Consider the following 21,192-nt stretch of genomic DNA (forward strand, 5'->3'; position numbering starts at 1 on the left):
CAAATTCGGGCTGGCGTGGCACAAACACTTCTATAGGACTCACTCGCCTCGCTGAGGCCGTGCCGAGGCCCGCTCGCCTCATGGAGCCCCACTCCGCCTCGGCCTCCTCCGCCGCCCGGCTGGGCTGCCTGCGGGACTCGCACAGAAAAGCAGCGAATTTGAAAAGCGCGCTGCTTTCACAGAAAGCCAGCTTTGCTGGCCGGCGTCAGCAAAGCTGGCTTTCCGGGAAAACAACGCACTTTTCAAATTCGGGCTGGCGTGGCACAAACACTTCTATAGGACTCACTCGCCTCGCTGAGGCCGTGCCGAGGCCCGCTCGCCTCATGGAGCCCCACTCCGCCTCGGCCTCCTCCGCCGCCCGGCTGGGCTGCCTGCGGGACTCGCACAGAAAAGCAGCGAATTTGAAAAGCGCGCTGCTTTCACAGAAAGCCAGCTTTGCTGGCCGGCGTCAGCAAAGCTGGCTTTCCGGGAAAACAACGCACTTTTCAAATTCGGGCTGGCGTGGCACAAACACTTCTATAGGACTCACTCGCCTCGCTGAGGCCGTGCCGAGGCCCGCTCGCCTCATGGAGCCCCACTCCGCCTCGGCCTCCTCCGCCGCCCGGCTGGGCTGCCTGCGGGACTCGCACAGAAAAGCAGCGAATTTGAAAAGCGCGCTGCTTTCACAGAAAGCCAGCTTTGCTGGCCGGCGTCAGCAAAGCTGGCTTTCCGGGAAAACAACGCACTTTTCAAATTCGGGCTGGCGTGGCACAAACACTTCTATAGGACTCACTCGCCTCGCTGAGGCCGTGCCGAGGCCCGCTCGCCTCATGGAGCCCCACTCCGCCTCGGCCTCCTCCGCCGCCCGGCTGGGCTGCCTGCGGGACTCGCACAGAAAAGCAGCGAATTTGAAAAGCGCGCTGCTTTCACAGAAAGCCAGCTTTGCTGGCCGGCGTCAGCAAAGCTGGCTTTCCGGGAAAACAACGCACTTTTCAAATTCGGGCTGGCGTGGCACAAACACTTCTATAGGACTCACTCGCCTCGCTGAGGCCGTGCCGAGGCCCGCTCGCCTCATGGAGCCCCACTCCGCCTCGGCCTCCTCCGCCGCCCGGCTGGGCTGCCTGCGGGACTCGCACAGAAAAGCAGCGAATTTGAAAAGCGCGCTGCTTTCACAGAAAGCCAGCTTTGCTGGCCGGCGTCAGCAAAGCTGGCTTTCCGGGAAAACAACGCACTTTTCAAATTCGGGCTGGCGTGGCACAAACACTTCTATAGGACTCACTCGCCTCGCTGAGGCCGTGCCGAGGCCCGCTCGCCTCATGGAGCCCCACTCCGCCTCGGCCTCCTCCGCCGCCCGGCTGGGCTGCCTGCGGGACTCGCACAGAAAAGCAGCGAATTTGAAAAGCGCGCTGCTTTCACAGAAAGCCAGCTTTGCTGGCCGGCGTCAGCAAAGCTGGCTTTCCGGGAAAACAACGCACTTTTCAAATTCGGGCTGGCGTGGCACAAACACTTCTATAGGACTCACTCGCCTCGCTGAGGCCGTGCCGAGGCCCGCTCGCCTCATGGAGCCCCACTCCGCCTCGGCCTCCTCCGCCGCCCGGCTGGGCTGCCTGCGGGACTCGCACAGAAAAGCAGCGAATTTGAAAAGCGCGCTGCTTTCACAGAAAGCCAGCTTTGCTGGCCGGCGTCAGCAAAGCTGGCTGCCAGCCGCCAGCCCGATGTCCGTACATGCTAGGGGGAAGCAATCCGCCGGCCACCCCACCAGCCCAATGTCCGTACGGACGGATATCAGGCTGGCGGTGTGGCTGGCGGATTCGCCCCGCACGGACGGACATCAGGCTGGCGGCGTGGCCGGCGGATTCACACACTCCCCGCTCGGACGGACATCAGGCTGGCAGCGTGGCTGGCGGATTCGTCCCCCCCCCTGCACTGACGGACATCAGGCTGGCGGCGTGGCTGGCGGATTCGTCCCCCCCCCCCCTGCACGGACGGACATCAGGCTGGCGGCGTGGCTGGCGGATTCGTCCCCCCCTGCACGGACGGACATCAGGCTGGCGGCGTGGCTGGCGGATTGGCTCCCCCCCCCCGCACGCACGGACATCAGGCTGGTGGCGTGGATGGTGGATTCACCCCCACACACACATGGACGGACATCAGGCTGGCACATTCGGGGGGCCCCACACACACGGACAGACATCGGGCTGGCGGGCAGCCAGCTTTGCTGACGGGTGCAGGGTTCAAGCCCTGTGCTGGCCAGCAAAGCCGACTTTCCGGGAAAGCAGTGCGCTTTTCAAATGCGCTGCTTTCCTACACCTTTTACCTGGGCAGGGTGGGGAGGCGGCCACCTTCTCCCCCCCCTGCCCAGGAAAGAGGTGCAGGAAAGCAGCGCATTTGAAAAGCACACTGCTTTCCCGGAAAGCCGGCTTTGCTGGCCGGCATGCCCTCCCCTTGGCTCTGCCTCCCGCTGCCGCCACGCAGCTCACCTCAGAAGCCTTGACGATTTGCTGGCCTGCACGGCGTGGGGGAGGAGGCCGATTCTGGGCCCGTTGCCCCTGGCTCCAGGGGGCAGCTCCCAGCACGGCGGCTGGGAAGGAGGCCAACGCCTCCTCCGACACCGAAGGGAAGCGGAAGGGCGTGGGAGGAGATGGGCGCGGCCGACGGCAGAGCCCAGGAAGCCGGGGCTTTCTCTCCCACCAACAGCTTGGGAGGGGCGGATCAGCTGTCGGTCGGGGAGAAACCCGCTCCGCGCCAGCTTGGAAAACTCTGCGCTGTCCTTAAAATTTGCCTGCGCTATAGCGCGCTGCGCAGCTTACAGGGAACTATGCCCCCAGCTATAAAAATTTCAGGGGATATAAATTTTTTATTTTTTTCTCCACTTTAAAATTAAGCGTTGTATAAACACAAACACTACAGCAATGCTTATCATAACACATACAGTGATCCCTCGAGTTTCGCGATCTCGATCTTCGCGAAACGCTATATCGCGATTTTTTTAAAAATATTAATTTAAAAAAAAACCACTTCCGGGTTTGGCTTCGGGAGTCAGCTGGGAAGCGGCGCGGCTGCTTTAAAAGGTCGCAGCCGGCCTGGGGGGCTTCCCAGCACCCCTCCGAACCCCCAACCCGGGTTCGGGGGGGTGCTGGGAAGCCCCCCAGGCCGGCTGCGACCCTTTAAAACAGCCGCGCCGCTTCCCAGCTGAGTCCTGAAGCCAAAGGCGAACTTCCGCGTTTGGCTTCAGGACTCAGCTGGGAAGCGGCGCGGCTGTTTTAAAAGGTCGCAGCCGGCCTGGGGGGCTTCCCAGCACCCCTCCGAACCCCCAACCTGGGTTCGGGGGGGTGCTGGGAAGCCCCCCAGGCCGGCTGCGACCTTTTAAAACAGCCGCGCCGCTTCCCAGCTGAGTCCTGAAGCCAAACGCGGAAGTTCGGCGGGCGGACAAGCGGCCGGCGGATAAGCGGACAAGCGGCGGGCGGACAAGCGGCGGGCGCGGCAGCAGCGAGGAGCCGAAGATCGGGGTTTCCCCTTTGCGGCGCTGCCTAGCAGATCAGCTGCTGGGCGGCGGAAGGAACCTTCCCTGGGCCAGGTGCGGAAGTAAAAACACCATCTGCGCATGCGCGGCCATGGAAAAAAAGGGTGCACATGCGCAGATGGTGTTTTTACTTCCGCACCACTATATTGCGAAAAATCGAGTATCGCGAGGGGTCTTGGAACGTAACCCTCGCGATACTCGAGGGATCACTGTATATCAAAAATCTTATCTTTTTCTTCTTTTTAATCTGACATTGTGAAATATCAAACCTCAAAGGTTTTCCTACATCTAAAGTAAGACATTACCTAAGTGTAAACATTAATAAAGCCTCTTATATCCAAATCTTCATTCAAATCTTCATATCTTCATCTAACTAATATTGATATCGAAGCTTAGTGTTATATCAGCTATAAAATTGAAGTAAAAAATGTGCACTTCGCATTGACCCTGAATAATTTAAAAAGGTTAGTCACCCCAATCCAAGCAAAAACATACCTATGTATTTAGCAATGTTTAATTAATATTCCATTAATTAAAGAGAGTCATTAGTTTTGGGAGGCACCCCAGTGTCAATACTTGAATCCTAGATGTTAATGCAGAGAAGCTAAAATTGAGCCTTGGAGAAACCTAAATTTGTACAAAGCTTCCTGTGATGAACAAAGCAGTCCTTGCTTGCAAATTTATACAGTAGATTTCATTTAAATCAAGCTGATTTAAATCACGATTTTAATCACTAGTAAAAGAAAGGTTTGGTTTTAAATCAACTTGATTTAAATCGTAATTTTTAAAGAGCAGCTGTCATCTCTGTGCCGCAGCGGCTCCTCTGACCTGCTGTTGACTCAGCGACAGTCCCAGATCTGATGTGACAAGTGCTCTTTAATATTATGTTTATAAGCTGCTTACAAAATTTCACTTTCATTTTCACTGCTTGCCCTTCCTCCTCACACACATCACCAGCCTGGTGGTACAGATTCATTTCTCTTCAAATAATCGTACAATTTATAGTGTACATAGATTTGCAAAACAATGGGATAAAGGAGTCTCAGGAGAAGGACTTCATAGAAATCAAACAATCAATCAAATAAATAAATAAATATTTTTGTTTTGTGGTTTATTCCATGGTTACTGTGAAATTATGTAAGTGCTTCAATGCAGTGTATGTTATCTCCGCTTGGATTCATTGAATGAGTTTACCCACCCACCCCCAAATTGTAAATATTGCAGAATATACAGTCTCATGCTCACAGGTGGGTTCCAAATTACCTCTCTGCCAGTTCCTCCCGTGCGATGTGGTCACGCTGTTTGGGTGCACCTGTGCTTTGCAGGCGCCCACGTGCACAGTTCTCTCCCCCCCCCCCCAAAAAAAGCCAAAAACAAGATGTGCAGTGCCGAAAACTCTGCTTCTGCGCATGGTTGGTAAATAAATAAATAAATAAAAATTCAAAAAGAAAAAGGTGGCGCCAACAAACTGGCAACCACCAAACTGGCTCCGTGATGTCATTTTGACATCACCAGTGGGTTGCTACCGGTTTGGCTGAACTGGGAGGAACCCACCTCTGTACATACTACATAACTAAGCTCCATATCATGCTGAATGTATCTTAAATAGAAAACTGTCTTTAGATAGATTTTTATTGCAAAAGCATTTTGGATATCATTTTTTTATTGTTCTCCACCTTAAGATAAAACATACATGAAGTAAAAACACATCAACAATACCTAACAATATATACGTATAGAATTTTCTTATCTCATAAACACTTAATGGAGCATCTTAGCTTTATATTTTCATATAAATGATCATAGCTTCATCCCTTCCACATAAAACTAATTAACAACTAAAAAATAAATTATAAAAATAAAAAGGTACAACTTCAATGCCTAACTCTGTGTGTGTGTGTATACAGTACTGCTCAAAAAAAAATAAAGGGAACACTCAAATAATACATCCTGGATCTGAATGAATGAAATATTCTCATTGAACATTTCATTTGCACAACTATTCCATTTGCACAACAGCCTGTGAAATTGATTGTCAATCAGTGCTGCTTCCTAAGTGGACAGTTTGATTTCACAGAAGTTTGATTTACTTGAAGTTATATTCTGTTTTTTAAGTGTTCCCTTTATTTTTTTGAGCAATGCATATATATGGATATAGATATAGCATTTTATTAAAATTAATTTGATTTAAAATTTTAAAAAATTTTTAAAATCCACCCTGACATTTGTTTATAAAAGGTGTTGAGGTTTTCAAGACGATTAAAAACCAATTTGTCAGAATCTTCCTTTCTCTTTTGGTTCCTCTTAGAATGGCGATTACAACAAGCCCATCCCAGCTCAATATATGGAGAATCTAAATCACGTGGTTTCTGGGGCGGGTGCCTTCTATGACCCCACCAAACCCCAACAATGGGTCAGTAGCCAAGTTCTCCTTTGTAAGAAGTGTAATAGCCACCAGACCATGAAGATCAAGCAACTGGCGTCCTTCACCCCCCGAGAAGAGGTAAGTAGGGGGTCCTGCGAGAGAGCAGACAAAAAACCCTTCCCCTGGCTGTTTTTGCCTCTGGCCTCAGTTTTGCACACCTGTATAATGGGTGCATGGTTTACATTCTGGCCTGACCTTTTTCTAAAAGTACGTAACAGGCTGTCAGGCTGATGGATGGCCCAGGCTCCACCTCTGTCTCTCTCTCTGACAGCTCCATTCCCTCTTCCCCATAAGAATATAAGAAGAGCCATGCTGAATCGGGCCAAAGCCCATCGAGTTCAGCATTCTGTGGCCCACAGTGGCCCACCAACTGTCCATGGGAATCTTGAGCAGAAAGAGAAGGCAAGACCCTTTCCCTTGACCCCCAACAAATGGTACCCAAGGGAACCCTGCCTGCCTCGACCCACATAGAGGAGCACTTGGACATCCGTTTCAATAACCACCGATACACTTGGCATCCATGAATGTGTCTAATTCTGCCTTGAAGCTATCAAAGCTGACAGCTGTCATGACCTCTTCTGGAAGGGAATTCCATCAACCATGGACCCTCTGGGTGACGACATATTTCCCTTGATTTGTCCTCACTTTCTTACCTATGAGCTTTAGGGAGTGCCCCCTTGTCCTAATATTGGGTGATAGAGAAAAGGATTTTCCACTATCCACCTTTTCTATCCCATGCATGATTTTATACACTTTGGTCAGGTTACCCCTTAAACGCCGTCTTTCAAGGCTAAAGGGACCAAGGTGTTGCAATCTGGTTTCATAAGGGAGGTGCTCCATTTCCTTGATCATTCTTGTTGGCCCTTTTTGCACCTTTTCCAGTTCCATTATATCCTTCCCCCTCCTCTGCCTCCTCTGATTCAGCTGCTGGAGGAGCCGACAAGCCACAATATTAAATCGAAATTTGTAATTCTAATTTCTCTCTTTTGGAGCAGGGCAAATACGACGACGAAATCGAAGTATATAAGCACCACTTGGAGCAGACCTATAAACTTTGCCGGCCCTGCCAAGCTGCCGTCGAGTATTATATCAAGTATCAAAACCGCCAGCTTCGAGCTCTCCTCCTCCGGCATCATTTCAACAACCGGAAAAGCGACAAGACTTACATGCAGGTAAGAAGAGGGTGGGTGATGTGACCTGCCATCTTGGCGCCATCTTCCAGTACCATAAAGGGCCCCTCCCCTTCATTCGGGGCAGAGAAGAGGCAGAACCTCAAGGAGGCAGGGAGGGAGGGAGGGAAGGAAGGAGGTAAAGAGAAAGAAAGTGGAAGGAAGGAAGGAGTTGTTTGTTGAGCTTTGTTTCTGAAAGCCATCCATTTGTTGCCTTGTTTGGCGAATTAAGTGTCTTCCGACTTGCCGTTGCATTCTTGGCCTTTAAACTGGGGACGGGGTTTGAACCGCAGCCTCGGGTGAAATGCTCCCAGTTCACTTGTGCCTGTTGGTTGTCGGAGTGCTGGTCACGAAGACAGCGGGAGGCTCTGCCCACCCGCCTGGACACCGTCAATTAGGTTCTTTTACCCTCTGAACATGCGCAAAACATTCTGTGCATGCGCAAGAGGGTAAAAACAGTCTGAGCAAGTAGAGCAATGGAAATAACCCTGCAAAGGGCTTGGAAAACCTTCTTTGCAGAGAGTAACAATGAAAGCGCTTGCAAGCTGGTAAGAACTGGGAACATTGTTAGTACCTGTTTAGGGCTGGAAAGAAACTTATTCACAGCAGGTTGGAGCGATGGAAAAAAACGTGCCAAGACTTAGGACTTGGAAAACCTTATTTGCAGAGAGTAACAATGAAATAGCCTGCAAGGTAAGAGCTGGGGAGATCGTGAGCAGCTAGTTAGGACTGGAAAAAAAGCTACATTCAGAGTATAAGACGCAGCCAAGTTATCAGCCTCTTTTAGGGAGGAAAAGGGTGCGTCTTATACTCCGAAAAATACGGTACATCTGATCTGCGTTGTCTATAGTTTCTTTCTCTTTTTTTAACCCCCTTAGAGCTATTATGCCTCGGCTTCTGCCGGCAATAGCACCCCACTGCGAGTGATCCTGCTGCGGTTTCTGGCTTTCCTCAGTTGCGCCACCCTGGTGGTGATGGCCGTATATGGGTCAGGAGACCCATTTTTCTTGGGTTCTGCTACATCGCCGGTCCCGCCAAGCCCAGATCTGTCGAGGAATAAAACCGGGCCGCCTCCACCGGTGATCCTGCCGCCTAATGGCTCCCTCTTCGAAGCGACGGGCTGGCAGGAGGTTGTACAGTCACTCTCAGCGCGAGCCGTGGAAATGCTGGAAGCTGCCTGGATCTACGGGAAGAACCATCAAACGGCCGTGGTCGTCTTGGGGCTTTTCACTTGCATCCTGGCTATGCTGTTGGCGGGACGAATCAGGTATGATGGGGCCGATCTGCGCAAAGGGCTTTGGGAGACGGAGGAAGCAAAGTGCTCGGAATGCGTTCTGAACAAACACTTGAAACACTTGTTGTTAGGGACACTTAAATCTCCTAGGGCAGTGATGGCAAACCTATGGCATAGGTGGCACGCGGAGCCATATCTGCTGGCATCCGAGCCGTTGCCCTAGCTCAGCTTCAACGTGCATGTGTGTGCCGGGCAGCTGATTTTTGGTTCGCACAGAGGCTCTGGGAGGGCGTTTTTGGCTTCCAGGGGGCCTCTGGGGGGATGGTGGAGGGCCTTTTGGAGCCCGGGAAGGGAAAAACACGAGCCCACTGGGCCCACCAGACGTTGGGAAACAGGCCATTTCCGGCAGGGTGGGGGAAGCTGTTTTTGCCCTCTCCGGGCATTGAATTATGGTGTGGGCACTCGTGCATGTGTGACAGAACGTGCACGCTCTTTCAGCACCCGAGGAAAAAAAGGTTCGCCATCACTGTCCTAGTGATTCCCAAACAGAATATTCAATTAGAATATTTCCTTCATTCAGATCAAGGATGTGTTTATTTGAGTGTTCCCTTTATTTTTTTGAGCAGTATATATAAAATATTCTTATCTACTAAAGAAAAACAATCTCATCACTTCAACAATTAAACTAATTAGCAAATAAGGAAAAAAATTATAACTTATTCATTATTGTTCCTCTTGGAACGCTTCGGTCATAAGGGTGAGGACTAGTTGCAAATATGTTTTTCAGGACTGTCCTAATTCCGAATGTTTGTTAAAGCAAATTGTCATAAATCTGCCTTTTCCGGTAAGCCTGGAATTAGGATTGAATGTTAGTATGTATGTTTTTTTTAATATTGTAGTTTCTGTATTGAAGATTTTATTGATGTTTTTATTGTTCCTTTTATCAGTATTATGTTTATAACTATTGATAGCCGCTCAGAGTCCATTTTGGGGTGAACAGCATATAAATGTAATAAATAAATAAAAATAAATAAATCGAGGACTGACCTGTGCAAGTGTGTCTTCCTCCCAATTCCTCCTTCAAACTGACCTCTGTTTCCGCCTTCCAGGCTGCGACGCATTGACACCTTCGCGGCTTTCCTGTGGCTGCTGGTGATGGGCTTCCACTTGGTCGAGAAGTACCTTCAGGTGGAGATTCCCAGCTGGGTGGAGACTGCCAAGTTCGGCACCACCTCCCTGTGCTGCTTGGTGGGGTTTGCAGCTGCCGTGGCCACGCGGAAGCCCGGGGGTCAGTGGAGACCTCGGCCCCGAAGGTCAGATCCTCAGCAGTGACTTTGGCGGGTGGGTGGAGGGGGCGGGGAGGTCATTGAAGGGCCTTGAAACGCCTTCACATTTCTGCCCCTCCTCCTCCACTGCTTCATCTTGGCTCTTCCCATCTCAGCTTTTTCCTCCTCCTCCTCCTTCCTTCTCTTCTGCACGTCCTCTTTAGGCAGCTACCGGGCGCATCTCCGGTGACCTACCGGGCCAGCTCGGCTTCACTTCCGCTGTGGAGGGGGGACGGGGGTGGTGGAGAGGTGAACAGTTGCAAAGATCCCATATCAGTTGAGGGCTGAGTTGATATTTAGCTAAGGGGGCTGAGGTCTCGCTTAAAAAAAAAAAATTAAAAAAGTTACGTAGATAAAATAAGTTGAGGGCAATTTAATCCCTTAATGCAAGGGGTCTCCAACCTTGGCAACTTTTAAGACTTGTGGGCTTCAATTCCCAGAATTCCTCAGCCAGACTTCAATTCCCAGAATTCCTCAGCTGCTGGCGGTACTTATTTATTTATTTTCGACTTCTATGCCACCCTATCTCGAAGGGCTCAGGACGTCTTACAAAATAATAATACAAATACTAATAATACAAATACAAAAGATACAAAACAATAAAAGAAGTCGAATATAATATCTCAAACTAGACCCCATGATAAAACCCATTTATTATTTTAAAAAAAGACATAATAATTGAATTGAAGTTCACAAGTTTTAAAGTTGCCAAGGTTGGAGATCCCTGCCTTTAAAGGAAGTGACAAATCGATAACAGATTTCCCAGAATTCCTCAGTTTTGCTGGCTGGGGAATTCTGGGAATCGAAAGTCTACAAATTTTAAAAGTTGCCAAGGTTGGAGACCCCTGCCTTCAAGAAAGTGACGAATCAATAACATTGAGCAATGAATAGAGGAGTCAATGAAGGACCCCAGGAACTCAGCTCAAAAAATAATAATAATCACATTATTTGGAGTCTTCGCAGATAAAACTTAATTGAACCTCGTTTGAATTTATACTCTTTGCATGTTCTAAGATTGGCTATGTTACTTTTGCACAGGTTACATTGGGTGTTTAGTTTGTTTTTTAAGGATGCGGTGTTCTCTTTTTAATATTTTATTTTTCTTCTTAACACTGACAACGTGGCCTTTGGGCCCTTCGCTCGGGTAAGAGCTCTACCGAGGGAAGGCGGCCTGCAAAAGCCCACGCATAATTGAGCCTTTTCTTAACCCAAGTTCTCTCTCTCTCTCTTTCTCAATCTCTCTAAACTCTCTTTTCCTTGTCTCTTTCTCTCTCCCTCTTTTTTTTAAAAATGTGATTTCCCAGCTAGCTTGATCAGACCCTGCTCTTACGCAATCCCCACATTCTTTCAAGTTAAAATTTGGAATTATTAAAAGCATCCTGGATTTTTTTTTTCCGGGGAAAAATTCTCCTCTGCTGAACATGAAGCATCTCTTGGCTTCCTTCCCCCACCCCCCCCAAAACATCTGGCTTTTAAAAATCTCTTTTAAAGTGTTTTTTAAAAGACAGAGCGGTAAGCTTGGAGGATTGGGAAAACTTAAGCATGTCTGGTTGTTTTGCAAATAATAATAATAGTAATAATAATAATAATAATAACAACAACAACAACATTTTTGTTTGCATAATTTGTTAACCTGACTCAACTTGGCTTGTTTTAAAAGAAGCGAAGTCTTCTTTTTAATCCTGGGCATGTTTGTGTTTTCGTGCATTTTAATCCCTTCAATTGCTTTTTCGATTTTGGCAATTAATTCGCTTCTCTTCTATCTCTTTTCCCCAGGCTTGGACTGCAGTTCCCATCAATCGCCCACACAGGAGTGCAGTGGCTGATAGGAATTGTAGTGCAGCTTCTCGGGGTTTAGAGACTTTTTTTCTCTCTCTCTCTCTCCTCCGGTTTTTTTTATTTATATATATATAAATAAAAAGAGGTAAGATTTAATCACATGGGTATGGAGTAGATGAACACTCCAAGCCCAAATAGCGAATAAATAATGCTACATCCGTTATTCCCAAGATCTGATCTGCCTACCTTCTTCACAAGGCTGGCTTTTTAAAAAAATATATATATAAAAATATATAGTGTTCATCTACTCCATACCCGTGTGATTAAATCTTACCTCTTGGGACTGATGAAAAAATAAAAGAATAACCAAGTTTGCAAATTTTCCTATTATTATTATTATTATTATTATTATTATTATTATTATTATTATTTTGCATCTTAGCCCAACTTTCAACATGTAGTGGGCAGCAGGAATAGCTGAGCAATTTAGCCAAAGCTGATTAAATTTTCCTTCCCATCCCTTGTTTTTAAATGGGACCATTTTCATCTTAGGGCTAAATATTTGGTTGTCCAAAATACTATTTTTTTTTTTTTTCTGGATTTAAGACCTGTGAAGCTTTTAGGAAACGTTTCAACCCGGGCATTGCGAATATGTTCTGACAATTACGGTGATTATGATGACAACTATTATTATTATTATTTAACTTTTTAAATATTTTATCCTTGTGCCTGATTTGTTAACACTAATTGTTTGAAAATAAAAGGCGCCTTGACCATAACTCTTTTTCCAGTTGACTTTTGGTTTTTTTGGGACTTGCTGTCATTGGGATTTTCTAAGATGATCTCCAACTTCCGAATGGCTGTCTGCGGAGGGTAGATGGGTCAACTACTGCAATGCGCTCTACTTGGGGCTACCCTTGAAGAACGTTCGGAGACTGCAACTAGCCGCGCGAGCCGTGATGAGTGTACCTAGATACACCCATATTAGTCCAACACTCGGCGAGCTGCGCTGACTGTCAATTAGTCTCCGAACGCAATTCAAGGTATTGATTATCACCTATAAAGCCCTACGTGGCTTGGGACCAGATTATTTATGGGACGGTCTTCTGCCTCATGTGTCCCAGCAGCCGATTAGGTCGTACAGAGTCGGCCTCCTCCACACCCCATCAGGCAAACAATGCTGGCTGACGGGACCACAGGGGAGAGCCTTCTCTGTTGTGGCCCCGGTCCTTGGAACCAATTTAACCCAGAGATTCATACCGTCCCCACTCTCCTTGCCTTCCGAAAAGGCAGGCCTGGGGCCGTTGAGCGATAGCTCTCCGTTCCGGCCAGTAGCATGTATGGGTGATGACTGTGTGTTGTTTTATTGGGTTTTAATCTTTCTATCTGCTCTAATTTTATGTATTTGGGGCATTTTTAGAATCCGGCAGCCCTCATAGGCCTCCAGGGTGGCTCAAATGGGACTGGATTTATTTGCACCCAAAAAAAGAGAGCAAAAATTGGGGTGCGTTGATACAAAAATGCCAAAGAGCATAGAATAGCAAAGTTTCAAGGGACCTTGGAGGTCTTTTGGTGTGGCCCTTTGCTCAAGCAGGAGGGCCTGTACCAGTGATGGAGAACCTATGGCATATGTGCCACAGGTGTTACATGAAGCCATTTTTTTTAATTGTTTATTTATTAATTCGACTTCTATGCCACCCAATCCTGAAGGACTCAGGGTGGCTTACAACAATATAAAATACAAGACAGTAAAAAAGAAATCAAATATAAAACTAAGTTATAAAACCATTAATTAAAAACCCTGTTAAACATAATAACTAATCCAACACTCATACAGTATCGGAGGGAAGACGTGGTGTTGCCCTATGACAGTTCCAGCACTTCGGGCATGCTGACCGGCTGATTTTTGGCCTCGGGGAAGGCCATTTTGCCCTCCGGAGGCTTAAGGCAGGGTGTCCAGCAAACCTGGAAATTGGAATTATCAGGAAAATCGGCGGTCCGGGAAATATGGAGTCTCCGAGTCTACGGAGCGGGGCGGCATACAAATCCAATAAATATCAGGGAATTATCAGGAAATTCGTGAAAAAAGGTGGAATAAATCTCCACATTGGGAACCACTGTATTCAATGGTACAGGCTAGGAAATTATTATTATCAGGAAATTCGTGAAAAAACCCATAATAAATTGGGGGGGGGGGATCAAACTGTATTAAAATGTTTAAAAGTCAGGGGGAAATCATGTTTTAAATAAAACCCAGATCACACTGCCTGGCAGTAGCCAAAACGAGCATCACTGTGGCAACAACTTGCTTCCTCCGCTACCAATATTTCTCCACAGCTTAGCCATTTGGCATGGCATCATCTATGACTGTGCCTTAACTAGATCACAAATGGCAGGGAATTTCAAAATGGCTTTCCCGCTGGACACCCTGCTGCCCTGGAGTGTGAAAAAGCGGCCCAGTGGGCAAACAGGAAGTTCAGAAAAACAGACTTCCGGTTTGCCCGTTGGGCTGTTTTTCGCACTCCGGGGCTTCAGGAAGCTACCCTGAAGCCTCCAGAGTGCAAAAATACAGCACAGTGGGCAAACCTGAAGTCCGTTTTTCCGAATTTCCGTTTTGGCTGGGTTTTTTCACCGTCTCAGGCTTCAGTGAGGCCTATGTTGTGAGCATGGGGATGTTTGTTGTGCATATGCTCAGGGCCAGCGTGGAGGGTGCGCATGTGTGAAAGGGGAAAATACCTGTGGGAACATGCAGACACCCCCCGTTTTGACCCACAAACGAAAAAAGGTTCGCCATCAGTGGCCTGTACCAGTGGTTCCCAACATGGAGCCCACTCCCCTTGGGAGGGTGGGCATTTAATTTTTAATGGGGCTATTGGAACTTTGTTTAAGCCACGTTCATGGCCTTTTAGGCTTCCTCCACATGAGTAGGAGTTCACTTTTTGAATAGTACGAATTCTATGTCACCGGGGATTGGGGGGGCATCAGGATTTTAGAGATGCTAATTGATCTGATTTATTTATTATTTGTACGAAGGTTGCCCAGAAAGTAGTGCACCACATTTTTTTCCTCAGCCTACAGTAATGACATGAATGCCAAACTTTAGAGCTACATTATTTGAATTGTCAGGTACGCGTGTGTACATTTCGCGTTTCTTCAGACAGACAGTGTAGCTGCAGCAGTGTTTCAAAATGGCGCCTTTAAGGGATGGACGTTACAAGCAGTGTGTCGTCACTGAATTTCTCACTGCGGAGAAAGAAACTGTTGGGAACATTCACAAACATGTACAGTTCTTCCACTTGTTTGGGCCATTCACAGAAGATATTTTGAGGATGACGAAGAGGTGATTCACGCAGGGCAGAAATGGCTTCGTGACCAGAACAAGGAGTGGTACCGACAGGGCATATACGCCCTTGTGTCTCACTGGAGGAAGGCCATAGAACGGGATGGAGATTATGTGTAAAAATAGGGAGTGTAGAAGAAACATCATTCTTGTGTGTAAGTTTCATTTTGTTAAATAATTGTTGAAGGAAAAAAATGTGGTGCATTACTTTCTGGGCAACCCTCGTATTTGTATTTATATGCCGCTCACTCCAAAAAGGACTCCCAAGTGACTATGTAATATAAATTGCTATCCAACATTTTCTTTAAAATTTCCAGTGTTGGAACATTTACAACTTCTGGAGGCAAGATGTTCCATTAATTAATTGTTATCACCCTTAGGAAATTTCTCCTTAGTTATAGGTTGAATCTCTCCTTGATTAGTTTCCACCCATTGCTTCTTGTTCTACTCTCAGGTGCTTTGGAAAATAGGTTGACTCCCTCTTCTTTGTGGCAACTTCTGAGATATTGGAACAACTGCTATCCTGTCTCCCTGGGTCCTTCTTTTCATCAAACTAGACATACCCAGTTCCTGCAACCGTTCTTCATATGTTTTAGCCTCCAGTCCCCTAATCACCTTTGTCGCTCTTCTCTGCACTTTTTCTAGAGTGTCAACATCCTTTTTGCATCGTGGCGACCAAAACGTAATGCAGGATTCCAAGTGTGGGCTTATAAAGTGGTATTAATACTTCACATGATCTTGATTCTATGTTTCTGTTAATGCAGCCTAGAACTGTGTTGGCTTTTTTGGCAGCTGCTGCACACAGCTGGCTCATATTTAAGCACTAATACTTCACGTGATCTTGATTCTATCCATTTGGAGGTTAATTTTTTTCAAAATGAAACTTGGGTTCTGGGAGGGCCAGGGTGGATCTGATTGGTTCATTTTTGTGGCATCTTCTGAGCCTGCCAGACCTTTTCAGCTCAAACTCAAAATCACATTCCCGGTCCTCATGGCTTTCTTGCCCTGCTTTGAAGGGAGAGGAGTGAAGAAGGCGACTAAGCGGAAACACGGAGGTCCGTCGGGAAAGTTTCTTTCGACTGGGAAATCTGTAGAAATCCTCCAAGTCAACGGTCGTCCCAAAAGTGCTTTTTTTTCCCCCTGGAGGCAATTGGACTTTCTGGATTTTCTTCTTTGAAGACGTTTCGCTCCTCATCCAAGAAGCTTCCTTGCCTCTGATTTGGACAGTGGGGAAGGAAAGGATTTATACTCCTTGCAGGCAGCTGGTCAGACTTTTCAAGATCTTTTCAAGATCTCCCACCCTGTGGTTTCCTCCTTAAAGACGGTTCATATAGGATGCCAGCCAGCTCCTTCTTCCTTCCTCTCTCTCTGTCTCTGTCTGTCTCTCTCTCTCTCTCTCTGTCTCTCTGTGTGTGTCTCTCTCTCTTGTGTGTGTGTGTGTGTGTGTGTCTGTCTATGTCTGTCTGTGTGTGTGTGTGTGTGTGTGTGTCTCTGTCTTTCTCTCTCTCTGTCTCTGTCTATCTCTCTGTGTGTGTGTGTCTGTCTCTGTCTATCTCTGTCTGTGTGTGTGTGTCTGCCTGTCTCTCTCTGTCTGTGTGTGTCTGTCTTTCTGTCTGTCTCTCTCTGTGTGTCTCTGTCTCTTTCTCTGTCTCTGTCTGTCTCTCTCTCTGTCTCTCTTTCTCTGTCTCTGTCTGTATCTCTGTCTGTCTGTCTCTCTTTCTGCGTCTCTCCTCTCTCTCTCTCTCTCTCCTCCCTCTCTCTCTCTCTCCTTCCCTCCCTCTTCTCCCTTCCTCTCCCAAGTGCCATCCGGCAAGCTTCAAGGATGTCTTTGCCACATACACCCCAGTCTGGTACCCAAGCCACAGCGATGAACTCCCACCTCCCATTGCTTGCGGGAGCTGTCAACGCCCCCCTCCCCAAACACAGGCTGGGCTCAGCCAATGGCAGGGAGCCATGTAAATGCACCCAGACCAATTGACAGTGCCCGGATGGAGAGACAAAAGCCTTTTACTGCAAGAGCCAACAAAAGGGCTTTTGTCTCTAGTTGATTTTTTATTTTATTGCTTTGAAAAGAGATGCTGGACACAGATTAAAGCGAGGTCAATGTTTCTTTTGTCTCTGTGTTCATTCGCCGTTGTTATATATATGTATCTTGGCATCTATTTTAAAATCTAGATGGAAACGAAGCATCTTTATTTTGCAAAGCCTTTTTTTTTTTTTTTTACAAAATGGCATAGGTCTGACATAAACTTCTGTGAGTTTTTCTTCTCTTTCTTTATCTCTTTCTCCCTCTTCCTTTCTCTGTCTTTCTTCTTCCCTTTTTCAAAAAAAAATATTTTAATTAGTTTTTCCAAATTTTAAAAAACATTTCAATAGTTTAGTACAGTTCTATACCCGATTTCCTATTTTTGTTACATTTCTTATATCACTTCTTTGTATATATATATGTTACATTGCATGTTTATATATTCCATTTAATACATCCTTTCACATTGTATTCCTATCTTTACCTTCGTTCTTCTTCCTTTTCTTTCTTTCTCTTTCTTTCTTCCTTCCTTTCTTTACTTTTCTCTCTCCCTCACTCTTTCTCCCTCTTAATATCCTTTCTACTTTTCTTTCTTTTTCTTTCTCTCTTCTTCCCTTTCTCTTTCTCTTCCTTCTTTCCTTTCCCCCTCCATCTCCATTTCTCTTCTTTCTTTCTCTCCCTCACTTTCTCTTTCCCTCTCCCTCCCTTTTCCTTCTCCCTTTATCTTCTTCCCTTTCTCTCTCTTCCTTCCTCCCTTCCTTTCTTTCCTTCTTTTCTTTCTTTCCCTTTCTCTCTCATTCCCGCCCTCTTCCAAACCCCTTCCCCATTTCTCATTGCCATTTCAGCCACACCTTTTTTCTGTCTTTTGTTCTTGCACTATCGTATCGGAGAAAGAGCAGCTGTGTGTTTTTTCCCATTCCCAATTCCCAAACAAAACTCATTTGGACAAGATAAAAAAACCGCACACATTCCTATTCCTGCTTTCTGAATAAGATCCGTATCGATTAGCCAGAAAAGAGTCGTTGGTCATCTTCAAATTCAAATTCTCCAGCGCTACCTCCGATAATTCTACTGGTATGTTTTTCTCACCGCGGATGTACAAAGCACCTGGAAATTCATATATCTTGTTGGAAGGGAAGTTGAATGTCTCCTCGTGTGTACATCAAATAATTCTGCTAATTTGTAATTCAGGGCTTGTAAGATTTGTGCAGAAAGCAACTGGCTCTATTTCTCGATCTGTACAACTTGTTAAGATGCGTGGACTTCAGTTCCCAGGATTCCCCAGTCACTTAGCAGTTCTGGGAGTTGAAGTCCACACATCGTAAAATTACTTGGGTTGAGAAATGCATTTCTAGAACAAGATGCAATCCATCTTTTCAGGATGCAATCCACCCTACATAAAGAGGAAATATAATTTGCTATTGTATTTATTTATTTCATCGAATTTATACAGCCCCTGTCGTCTCAAGAAAAAACAAAATGTCGCCGGGGAGCATACAGCCCTGAATTAAAATAACAAAAATTAATAAAAAACGTCAGATACTAGATACTAGAATGCACAAAAATGAATAAAATGACGATGGAATTTCAGAATAAACAGAGAAATGAATATTATACCGTATGGGGAAAATTATACAAATGGATAGAGAAAAAAACACAAATAAAAAAAACAGGCAAAATAAAAGGACAATGTAGAAAAGGCAATTTAAAAACAACTATTTCAAAATGTACAAGTTTCCGTAAATTGTTTGTATGGTGTATTGTATGATGTGTCTACTTTTTGTATGTGTTTGTTTATGCTTTATGTTTTAAAAAATTCAATTAGATTTTTTTTTTAAAGTTGTCATTGTTTTAAAAAAAAAAAACACTGTCAAGAGAGAATGATTGTTAGCAGGGATATTGTATAAATAAAATTAGAGATGGCAAAAGAGCCGACATCAGGAATTGCCATAAAAACATCTTGGAGGGAGACCAAAGTTTGCAAACGTCCCATTTGCTGGAAATAATATTTTTATTTTGGTTTATTGAGCCAAAAATTAGGCTGCAAAAGGGAAAAACATTGAAAGCCTTTGTGCAAGGCAGGGGGCGAACAATTGCAAGCCACCCCTTGCAATGTTTTTTTTTTGGTGTGTGTGTATCTCGTGCAGATTTTCACCAGGAGATCAAATGGCCATCTTCCCCAGTGGTGCCGAGTTCAGCTTTGCCTGTCCATCTCCTCCCCTTCCTTTCATCCCCAGTCCTCCCAGTATCCTCCAGTTGAACCAGCAGCTATTCTGCTCTCCACGCCGGACGTCATCCTCATCTCTCCCTGGACGGTTGAATCGTGCCCTTTCGCTTGGCACAATTCCTTCCCTAGCCAGGACTGGTAAGCTTATACCATTTTTCTTTTTTTTTAAATAATTTTTATTGAACAATTTTAAAAACAACATTTAAATACAATTATACATATATACAAATCGAACATTTAAAAAGCACCACATAACATAAACATAATATCACATCCCATAGCATAGCATTTAAACTTATACACACTGCTCAAAAAAAATAAAGGGAACACTCAAAGAACACATCTTGGATCTGAATGAATGAAATATTCTCATTGAATACTTTGTTCTGTACAAAGTTGAATGTGCTGACAACATGTGAAATTGATTGTCAATCAGTGTTGTTTCCTAAGTGGACAGTTTGATTTCACAGAAGTTTGATTTACTTGGAGTTATACTGTGTTGTTTAAGTGTTCCCTTTATTTTTTTGACCAGTATATATTGCTTCACAGTGCTTCACAGCCTTCTCTGAATGGTTTACAGAGTCAGCCTCTTGCCCCCAAAAGATCTGGTTTCTCATTTGACCCACCTTGGAAAGACGGAAGGCCGAGTTTGAGTTTCCAAATGTAAAATAAAGCATTTGGGGAAAAGGAATCAATCTGAGTATTGTATTGGCAGTTCTGTATTAACAAAAACCTCAGAAGAGATGGATTTGGGGTAGTGATATCTGACAGTCTCAAAATGGATGAACAGGGCGGTCAGGCAGTAGGGAAAGCGAGTAGAATGCTTGGCTGCATAGGTAGAGGTATAACAAGCAGGAAGAGGGAGATTGTGATCCCGCTATGTAGAGTGCTGGTGAGACCCCATTTGGAATACTGTGTCCAATTCTGGAGACCTCACTTACAAAAAGATATTGATAAAATTGAATGGGTCCAAAGACGGGCGACAAAAATGGTGGAAGGTCTTAAGCATAAAACTGATCAGGAAAGACTTCATGAACTCCATCTGTATAGTCTGGAGGACAGAAGGGAAAAGGGGGATTGAAACATTGAAATATGTTAAAGGGTTAAATAAGGTTCAGGAGGGAAGTGTTTTTAATAGGAAAGTGAATTCAAGAACAAGGGGGCACAATCTGAGCTAAATTGGGGAAAAGATCAGAAGCAACGTGAGAAAAATATTATTTCACTGAAAGAGTAGTAGATGCTTGGAACAAACTTCCAGAAGATGTGGTTGGGAAATCCACAATAACTGAATTTAAACATGCCTGGGATAAACAGATCCATCCTAAGATAAAATACAGGAAATAGTATAAGGGCAGATTAGATGGACCATGAGGTCTTTTTCTGCCGTCAATCTTCTATGTTTCTATGAGTCAACTTTGAGCCTGGTGAGATTCGAACTGCCAAATTGAAGGCAGCCAGGCAGGCAGAAGTAGCTGCAGTTCCCCATTCTGACCACTGTGCCACCGCAACTCTTCAAATTCTGCCATCTTGGGGCCCCCCCTCTCTGTTTTTGGGTCCTTGTGTCTTTTTTTCTTTTTTTTGCCAATTTTGCGCGCACAATAAATAACTTCACTGCTTATCCACTTCCCTTTCTAATCGGGTATCCTGATTAACAAATTGTCTTTTATTTTTTTGTGTCTAGATTCGGGCTACCTGTTCAGCGGAAGCCGCCCGCCCTCGCAGGCCTCCTGCCCGAAGGATTGGGCAGCCTCAGGTGAGCTGAAGGTGTGGGTCCCTCTCTGCCCGGTTTGGACGAGGCTCCTCTTTTCTCTTGCCACATCTGCCATCCAGATGTTAGCCTATCGAATCAGGCTGGGGAAGTCTGTCCTCCATGCTTACATCAGACAAGATGGCTGAGTGAAATGCTATCAGTTTGTGTGTACCATTAGCGGCAGCTGAGGAGGCTCCGCCCACCCACCCGCCCAGACGTTGCCATTTTGTTGTTCTAACCGCATCAGTAATGGGCTGCTCCCAGTGTGGGCCACTCTACAGAGTAGTAGTAAATTCCAGGATACATGCGCAGCTACGTAGGTGCCCTTGGCAGGTGCGCATATGGCCCCATGGGATATTTGGCTTTTGCGCATGCGCCCAGAGCCATATTTTGCATGAGGATGTTCGCGATTGAG

At 45.8% G+C, this 21,192-nt stretch overlaps 1 protein-coding gene across 1 annotated transcript in view; it reads left to right on the forward strand.

Annotated features, from left to right (window-relative positions):
* TMEM201 (transmembrane protein 201) overlaps window positions 1-21,192 on the forward strand; it is a 42,520-nt gene that overhangs the window by 13,100 nt on the left and 8,228 nt on the right. The window contains exons 3-8 of the mRNA XM_070759240.1: window positions 5,811-6,005; window positions 6,923-7,099; window positions 7,975-8,363; window positions 9,440-9,643; window positions 18,948-19,165; window positions 20,709-20,780. Of these exons, the coding sequence (XP_070615341.1) occupies window positions 5,811-6,005; window positions 6,923-7,099; window positions 7,975-8,363; window positions 9,440-9,643; window positions 18,948-19,165; window positions 20,709-20,780 (1,255 nt within the window). The remainder of the gene's footprint in view (window positions 1-5,810; window positions 6,006-6,922; window positions 7,100-7,974; window positions 8,364-9,439; window positions 9,644-18,947; window positions 19,166-20,708; window positions 20,781-21,192) is intronic.

Source organism: Erythrolamprus reginae, chromosome 8 (assembly GCF_031021105.1).
Source record: "Erythrolamprus reginae isolate rEryReg1 chromosome 8, rEryReg1.hap1, whole genome shotgun sequence".
NCBI classification, from domain to species: domain Eukaryota; kingdom Metazoa; phylum Chordata; class Lepidosauria; order Squamata; family Dipsadidae; genus Erythrolamprus; species Erythrolamprus reginae.